The sequence below is a fragment of the Lathamus discolor genome, unplaced genomic scaffold (genome assembly GCF_037157495.1).
Source record: "Lathamus discolor isolate bLatDis1 unplaced genomic scaffold, bLatDis1.hap1 Scaffold_51, whole genome shotgun sequence".
Taxonomy (NCBI): domain Eukaryota; kingdom Metazoa; phylum Chordata; class Aves; order Psittaciformes; family Psittacidae; genus Lathamus; species Lathamus discolor.
Genome location: NW_027069376.1, coordinates 59,233 through 67,947, shown reverse-complemented (window position 1 = coordinate 67,947; position 8,715 = coordinate 59,233). Strand labels below are relative to the sequence as shown.

The following is an 8,715-nucleotide window of genomic DNA, read 5'->3' as shown; positions in this document are numbered from 1 at the left end:
ACCCCCTCTAAGCCCCGCCCACTCCCCCGCCCTCCCGGCTGTTCCCTCGTCTCTCCCTCCCCCCCCCATTCCCCTCCCTCCCGGCCCAGCACCGAGCGCACGGAGTCACGTGACGCGCGGTCTTCCGGCACCTCCCCCCCCCCCGTCGGCGTGTCCGCTGGCGTCACTCGCCCGCGAGAGCGCTGATTGGTTCAACAGAGGGGAGGGGGCGTGGCCTCCTGTGCCCTTCAGGGGTGCACGGAAAGGGGGCTGGGCTACAGAAGGGGCGGGGCTAAAGGGGGAGAGGTCAGGGAAAGGGGCGGGGCCTGGCAGGGAACTCCCCAATGGGGGGGGGGGGGTGTCCCCCCGTGGGGAGGCTGTTATGGGGAGGGGGGGCTCACTTATGGGGGGAACCCCATAAGGACCCCATAGGAGTTAGGGGGGTACTGGGGGGGGGCATAGATGAGGGTCCCATTTCGAGGGGGTTTCCATGGGGGGCTTATATAGGGGGGGCACTTGGGGGGGCTCCCATGGGGGGTTGTCTTGGGGGGGGAGAGGTCCCATGGCCGGGGTCTTCCTTGGGGGGGGCTCTTCTGTGGGGGGATTTCCCATAGGGGGGGTTTTCCCTGGGGGGGGGGGGCTGTTCTCAATGGGGGGGTCTCCCATAGGGGGGTACTTTCCATGGGGTGTGGGGGTGTTCTCAATGGGGGGGCTCCCATAGGGGGGTGTTTACTGGGGGGGGGGGGTATGTTCTCAATGGGGGGGTCTCCCATAGGGGGGTGTTTACTGGGGGGGGGGGTATGTTCTCAATGGGGGGGTCTCCCATAGGGGGGTGTTTCCCGTGGGGGGGGGGGATGTTCTCAATGGGGGGGGTCTCCCATAGGGGTGGGGTTTCCATAGGGGGGTGTTCTCAATGGGGGGGTCCCTCCCTTGGCCACCCCTTGGCTTTGCACAGGGGGGGCCGGGTGTTGAACCCAGGAAGCCGCCCCCTCCCCCCCCCCATTGTGTCACGTCCCTCCCCCCCCATCCCCTTCCCATTCCCGATTTGTGTCCCCCCCCCACGAGCAGGAAGCGACCGGACGAGGCGAAATCCCCGCGGGGGGGGGGGGGAGGTGACGTCACCCAGGCTGGATCCCCCCCATCCCATCCCATCCCCTCCCGTGTCCCTCCCGGGCTCCCCCCGCCCCCGAGGCCGCTGGTTCCTTTCCGGCCGGTCCCCACCTCCGGTCCCCGCCCCGGTCCCTCCCCTCTCCGGTCCCTTTAAGAGGCGGCTCCGCCGCTCGGTCCCCGCTGCGATGCCGCCGATCGCCGACCCCGAGGCCCCGCCGCTGCCTCCCGGCCGCGACCTCGATTGGGACCGGAGCCGGAGCCGGGACCGGGACCGGGACCGGAGCCGCCGCCGCCTCTTCCCGGTTCTCGCCGCGCTCGGAGCCGCCGCTCTCGGAGCCGCCGCAGCGGCCGCCGCGCTCCTGGGGATGCTCCATTGGGGGATGCTCCAGAGGGGGACCCCGCCGCAGGTCCGTGTCCGTGCCCCCCCCCCCCCCCCCCGGGTCCGTCTGTCCCAGCGTCCGAGTGTCTGTCCTGGTGTCTCCCCCGTGGTCCCGGTGTCCAAGGGTCTCTGCTCTGGTGTCCGTCTGTGTGCCCTGGTCCAAGCATCCGTCTGGGTGTCTGCCCGTCCCTCTGGGTGCCCGTCCGGGCTTCCCCTTCCCATCCTTCGGCGCGTCTGTTCCTCCGGTGTCCATCCAGGCTGCACGTCCTGGTGGTGTCCATCCATCCGTCCGTCGTCCATCATCTACCCCTTCATCCATTCACCATCCATCCATCATCAATCCCTCATCCATCCACCCATCCCTCCCTCCATCCTTCCCATCCTTCTGGATGTCTGTTCCTCCAATGTCCAGGTTGCACATCCTGGTGGTGTCCATCCATCCATCCATCATCTATCCGTCCATCCATCCCTCCCTCCCTCCCTGCTGACCAATGGGGTATCCACCCCCTGCCTGCCTCTTGGAGACCCCAAATCCTTCCCCGTGCCTCAGTTTCCCACCCCCAAACACACCAAATCCCCCCAGATCCAGGGCTCGCCCCCTTGCTTGGGGACCCCCCAGAGTACCCGGAGGGATGCTGGAAAGTCCCCACATCCCAATGCGACGCCAACTTCCCCTTCCCTGAGGGACGCACTGGGGACAAGGATGCTTTGGGTGCTTCCTGACACTCGTTTCCTTTCTCTCCTCAGGCTGCCACAGCTGCCCACATGCTGCTGAGTGCCGGTAAGTCCCCAAGGCCTGAGGCCACCATGAGGGGCTCCCTGTGGGGACAAGGGAGGTGGGGACAGGCCCTTCCTTAGGTGGGCGGCTCAGTCATCTCGAAAACCCTCCTGTGGGTTCCCCCTTCCGCCCTCACAATGGAAACGTCACCCCAAGGCCTGCAGTATCCGGACGTGTCACAGGGCGGCTGTGGTGTCACAGGGTTCCCAGGGTGTCATGGAGCATCCTCCGTTGCCATGGAGCATCCTCCATCCCTGTGGTCCCCAGTGTGTCATGGAGCATCCTCCATCCCTGTGGTCCCCAGGGTGTCATGGAGCATCCTCTGTCCTTCTGGTACCCAGGGTGTCATGGAGCATCCTCCGTCCCTGTGGTACCCAGGGTGTCATGGAGCATCCTCTGTCCTTTTGGTACCCAGGGTGTCATGGAGCATCCTCCATCCCTGTGGTACCCAGGGTGTCATGGAGCATCCTCCGTCCCTGTGGTCCCCAGGGTGTCATGGAGCATCCTCTGTCCTTTTGGTACCCAGGGTGTCATGGAGCATCCTCCATCCCTGTGGTCCCCAGGGTGTCATGGAGCATTCTCCATCCCTGTGGTCCCCAGGGTGTCATGGAGCATCCTCCGTCCCTGTGGTACCCAGGGTGTCATGGAGCATCCTCTGTCCTTTTGGTACCCAGGGTGTCATGGAGCATCCTCCATCCCTGTGGTCCCCAGGGTGTCATGGAGCATCCTCTGTCCTTTTGGTACCCAGGGTGTCATGGAGCATCCTCCGTCCCTGTGGTCCCCAGGGTGTCATGGAGCATTCTCCATCCCTGTGGTCCCCAGGGTGTCACGGAGCATTCTCCATCCCTGTGGTCCCTTTGTCCTACCCGCCTGGCCGAGCCGCAGTGCCGCGGGCACACCGAGGAGAGCTGCAGAACCCATCTCCCCTCGCGTGCACCCATGTCCCCCCCCCCTCACCACCCCTCTCCCTCTCCCCCCGCAGGCTCCCTATCGCCGCCATCCTCCCCTCTCTGGCGCTACGAGCACGGCATCAGCGGCGTCTTCCTCAGCGGCGACGTTCAGGCTTCGGCCGGGGTCCTGCGGGTGACGACGGCCGGGCTCTACCTGCTCTATGGGCAGCTCGCCCTCACCTGCACGGCCCCTGCGTGTCCCCCGGGCACCGTCACCCTCCAGCTCCGCCGCTCGGGGGCCCCGCGGCCGCTGCTCGCGGTGCCCGTGGCGCTGCGCGACGGCCACGGCCCCGTGCGCTCGGCTCTGGTCCAGGCCGTGCGGCGGCTCCGTGCCGGGGAGCGGCTGAGCCTGGCGCTGGTCGGGGACGCGGGGAGGGCCGGGACCGGGTGGCAGCTGGAGCAGGACGAGCGGGAGGGGAACTTCGTGGGGCTGCTGCGCATCGCGGGGGACGGGGGCAGCGGAGCCCCCGTGGGTGCAGGCAGGGGGGCGTTGGAGGGGGGCATGGGTTGAGGTTGGGTGGCGAGAGCAATGTGGCTGGAGATGGGGACACTGAGGGACATTGAGGGCATCAACGGACATCGCTGACCTCAGTGGGCATCCATCAGTGGCCATCAATGGGCATTCATCAATGGACATCAATGGACATCGCTGACCTCAATGGACGTCCATCAATGGACATTGCTGACCTCAGTGGGCATCCATCAGTGGCCATCAATGGGCATTCATCAATGGACATCAATGGACATCGCTGACCTCAATGGACGTCCATCAATGGACATCGCTGACCTCAATGGGCATCCATCAATGGACATTGCTGACCTCAATGGGCATCCATCAGTGGCCATCAATGGGCATTCATCAATGGACATCAATGGACATCGCTGACCTCAATGGACGTCCATCAACGGACATCGCTGACCTCAGTGGGCATCCATCAGTGGACATCAGTGGACATCACTGACCTCAATGGACATTCATCAGTGGACATCGATGGGCATCCATCAACGGACATCACTGACCTCAATGGAAATCCATCAATGGACATCAATGGACATTGCTGACCACAATGGGCATCCATCAATGGACATCAGTTGACATCGCTGACCTCAATGGACATCCATCAATGGACATTGCTGACCCCAATAGACATCCATCAATGGACTTCAATGGACATTGATGACCATAATGGGCATCCATCAATGGACATCAATTGACATCACTGACCTCAATGGACATTCATCAGTGGACATCAATGGACATCAATGGACATTGCTGACCTCCATGGGCATCCATCAATGGACATCAATGGACATCCATCAATGGACATCAATGGGCATCAATCAATGGACATCAATGGACATTGCTGACCTCAGTGGACACCCATCAATGGACATCAATGGACATTGCTGACCTGCATGCACTGAGGTTTGGGTCCTAAGACCCCCATGACCAGAGATTAAGGGACATCGATGTCCATTTGACATTGACATCAATGGACGTTGCTGATCCCCGTGACCAGAGACCTGAGGACATTAAGGGACATTAAGTGGCATTAAGGGACATTGCTGACCTCCACACATTGAGGTTTGGGTGCCAAGACCACCATGACCAGAGATTTGGGGACATCAAGGCACATTAAGTGGCATTAAGGGACGTTGTAGACCTCTATGCCTTGAGACTTGGGTCCCAAGACCACCATGACCGGAGATTGAGGGACATCAATGGACATCAGTGGACATTGCTAACCCCCATGACCAGAGACCTGGGGACATCAAGGGACATTAAGTGGCATTAAGGGACATTGCTGACCTCCACACATTGAGGTTTGGGTGCCAAGACCACCATGACCAGAGATTTGGGGACATCAAGGCACATTAAGTGGCATTAAGGGACGTTGTAGACCTCTATGCCTTGAGACTTGGGTCCCAAGACCACCATGACCGGAGATTGAGGGACATCAATGGACATCAGTGGACATTGCTAACCCCCATGACCAGAGACCTGGGGACATCAAGGGACATTAAGTGGCATTAAGGGACATTGCTGACCTCCATGCACTGAAGTTTGGGTGCCAAGACCCCCAACCACAGAGATTAAGGGACGTCAGTGGATGTTAATGGACATCAATGGACACCAAAGGATATCAATGGACACCAAAGATGTCAATGGACACCAAAGGACGTCGGTGGACGTCAATGGACACCAAAGATATCAATGGACACCAAAGGACGTCGGTGGACGTCAATGGACACCAATGGACACCAAAGGACGTCAATGGGCATCAATGGACACCAATGGACGTCGCTGACCCCCATAACCAGAGACCTGGGGACACCAAGGGACACCAAGGCCCACTGCTGACCCCCATGCCCCATGGTGCTGGTGACCTCTGAGGTTGGGGACACCAAGGGCCCTTGGACCCCCCCATGGTGGCCATTTGGGGGCACCCTGATGCTGGACACTTGGAGACCTCTGAACCCCCCCATGGTGGGGCCATTGGGGATCAGAGAAGTGGGGTCCCTGCAGGTTCCACCCCCCCCCCCCCCCCAGCAGGCCTGGGGGGGTCCCTCCCCCTCCCTTAAATTAAGACCTTAATTTATTGATTAATGATGATTATTTATTGATTAATAAAGTTATTTATGCTCCTGTACGCATGTGGATGAACCCACACATCTGCATGCACATACATGTGCCAATGCACATATACATGTATATGCACACCCCACCCCCCCAGCCCCCTCTTTGGTCCCTCCCATTTCCCCCCCCTCCCCTGTGGCCTCATCCGGCCTCAGCAGCAGGAAACAAGAACAAAGGGGGGGAAAGGGGGGGGGGTCACATACAGGTCCCACCCCCCCCCACGGCACCGCATTCACCCCCCCAACCGGAAGTTGGGGAGGGGGGGTAGCAACCTCATAGCAGCCAGCAGAGAATCTCCACTGCAGCGCAAAGGATGTGGGGAATGGGGAGGAACTGGGTTGGCCTTGACACCCCCCTCCCCCCTGAAATAGCCCCTGCACCCCCATTTCGACCCCCCCCAGACCCATAGATTTGCCCTTGCACTCCCAAATCTACCCCGGACCCCCCAATTGACCCAGAGAGCCCAGCATAGCCCTGACCCCCCAATATAGACCTGACCCCCCAAAACTGCCCCAGGCCACCCCAATTAGCCCCTAACACCCCTGGATTTGCCCCTTACTCCCCTTCCTTTCATCCAATTCCAGCCTTCAACCTGGGGGGGGGGGCCATCCTGGCCTCCCCTGGCTCACCCCCGTGCCCAACCCTATACAAGACACTGGAGAATCCCCACTGCTCTCCAGGCTTGAGGCCTTTGAGGGTGGGCAAAGGGGTCCCCACAGGCTTCCAGGGAGGGACCCAAGCCTCTGGGTTGGGGTCTGGAGGGTCCAGAGCATCGTGACCCCATGCACAACCCTATACGAGCCGCTGGGGAATCGCCACCAGCCTTCAGGCCTGAGCCTCAGAGGTGCCGCAGCGTGCAGCAGGGGCTGCGCACCAAGTGTGTGGTCACCTATGGAACCCCATTGCTCTCTACGAGGTCCCCATGACCCCATCATCCCCTATGGAGTCCCCATGACCCCTATGGTGTCCCCATGATCCCATCATCCCCTATGGAGTCCCCATGACCCCTATGGTGTCCCTGCGATCCCATCATCCTCTATGGAGTCCCCACAACCCCTATGGTGTCCCCATGATCCCATCATCCCCTATGGAGTCCCCATCACCCCTATGGTGTCCCCATGATCCCATCATCCCCTATGGAGTCCCCACACTCCTCTTGCCCCCATGACCGCCCTAAAGGCCTCACCCCCCTATTGTCCCCTATGGTGTCCCCATGACCCAACGCAGATCCAGAGCCAGGCGATCAGAAAGAACCTTTTTAACCCAAAACCAAGGGGCAGGAGGGTGGGGAGCACCCATGGGTGCTCACGAGGGGCACCCAAACATGGTCATGGCCTCAGCAAACTCCACGAAGTCCTGGCACAGGGCTTGTAGGTCGGGCTCCTGGCACGCTGCCTCCGAGGGCCAGGCCTCCAGCCACGTGTCCTTGCCAATGAGGTAGGAGAAGCTGGAGACAAGGGGACACCAAGGGGGGCATGGTCAGAAGGAGGTGGCACCTCGGTGGGGGGGGGGGGACGGGACACACAAGGGATGGGCAATGGGGGTGCACAACCCTGTACGAGACACTGGAGAATCTCAGGTGTGGGGAGGGGGAATGCTTGGGTGTCAGTGGCACCGTGGCCGCCCGGCTCCGTATCTACTCATGACACCCATGTCCCGTGTCCCTCATGTCCTATGTCCTCCATGTCCCTCATGACCCCCATGTGTCACCATGGCCACGTGGCTCCAAACCTACCCATGACACCCATGTCCCATGTCCTCTATGTCCTATGTCCTCCATGTTCCATGTCCCCCATGTCTTATGTCCTCCATGTCCCATGTCCCCTATGTCCTATGTTCTCCATGTCCCATGTCTTCATGTCCCATATCCCCCATGTCCCATGTGTAGTGTCACCATGGCCTTTTGTCTCCAAACCCACCCATGTCCAATGTCTCCAATGTCCGATGTCCCCCATGTCCCCCATATGCCCCACGTCCCATGTCTAGTGTCACCATGGCCATGTGTCTCCAAACCTACCCATGTCCCCCATGTCCCCTATGACCAATGTCTAGTGTCACTATGGCCACGTGTCTCCAAACCTACCCTTGACCCCCATGTCCCCCATGTCCTATGTCCTCCATGTCCCTCATGACCCCCATGTGTCACCATGGCCACGTGGCTCCAAACCTACCCATGACACCCATGTCCCATGTCCCCTTTGTCCCATGTCCCCTGTGTCTTATGTCCCCCATGTCCCATTTCCCCTATGTTTTATGTCCTCCATGTCCCATGTCCCCTATGTCCTATGTCCCCCATGTCCCATGTCCCCTATGTCCTATGTCCCCCATGTCCCATGACCCCTATGTCCTATGTTCGCCATGTCCCATGTCTTCATGTCCCATATCCCCCATGTCCCATGTCTAGTGTCACCATGGCCATGTGTCTCCAAACCTGCCCATGCCCCCTATGCCCGCCATGGGTCTCACTCCATATCTAGTGTCACCATGGCCATGTGTCTCCAAACCTACCCACGTCCCCTATGCCCCATGTCCCCCATGCCCCATGTCCTCCATGCCCCATGTCCCCCACGCTTCCAAAGTCCAATATCTCGTGTCATCATGGCCATGTGTCTTCATATCTACCTATGTCCCCAGTGTCCCCCATGTGTCACCATGACCATGTGTCTCCAAACCTACCCATGTCACCAATGTCCCATGTCCCCTATGCCCCGTGTCCCCCATATGTCCCATATCTAGTGTCACCATGGCCCCGTGTCTCCAAGCCTACCCACATCCCCTATGTCCCATGTCCCCTATGCCCCGTGTCCCCTGTGTCCCCCATGTCCCCCATATGCCCCATGTCCCATATCTGGTGTCACCACGGCCGTGTGTCCCCACATCT

General features: G+C 60.4%; 2 protein-coding genes across 5 annotated transcripts in view; one reads left to right on the top strand and one right to left on the bottom strand.

Annotated features, from left to right (window-relative positions):
- Positions 1–888: 888 nt before the first annotated feature.
- LOC136006628 (uncharacterized) lies at positions 889–3,707 on the top strand. The gene is made up of 3 exons (XM_065664629.1): positions 889–1,496; positions 2,216–2,249; positions 3,229–3,707. Exons 1-3 carry the CDS (start codon positions 1,275–1,277, stop codon positions 3,705–3,707), a joined length of 735 nt encoding a protein of 244 aa, XP_065520701.1. The 5' UTR covers positions 889–1,274.
- A 3,369-nt stretch (positions 3,708–7,076) lies between these two features.
- Positions 7,077–8,715, bottom strand: part of C3 (complement C3) — a 28,843-nt gene continuing 27,204 nt past the window's right edge. For all 4 annotated transcript variants that reach the window (XM_065664639.1, XM_065664640.1, XM_065664641.1 and 1 more), the window contains exon 40: positions 7,077–7,281. In XM_065664639.1, coding sequence (XP_065520711.1) covers positions 7,140–7,281 — 142 coding nt within the window. In that variant the 3' untranslated portion in view covers positions 7,077–7,139. The remainder of the gene's footprint in view (positions 7,282–8,715) is intronic.

What these genes read in the sequence shown, in the direction of transcription:
- LOC136006628 (XM_065664629.1), top strand. Translation starts at nt 1,275, where the DNA reads ATGCCGCCGATCGCCGACCCCGAGGCCCCGCCGCTGCCTCCCGGCCGC. An exon ending in AGAGGGGGACCCCGCCGCAG is followed by an intron (nt 1,497 to 2,215) that starts GTCCGTGTCCGT and finishes TTCTCTCCTCAG; the next exon opens with GCTGCCACAGCTGCCCACAT. An exon ending in CCACATGCTGCTGAGTGCCG is followed by an intron (nt 2,250 to 3,228) that starts GTAAGTCCCCAA and finishes CTCCCCCCGCAG; the next exon opens with GCTCCCTATCGCCGCCATCC.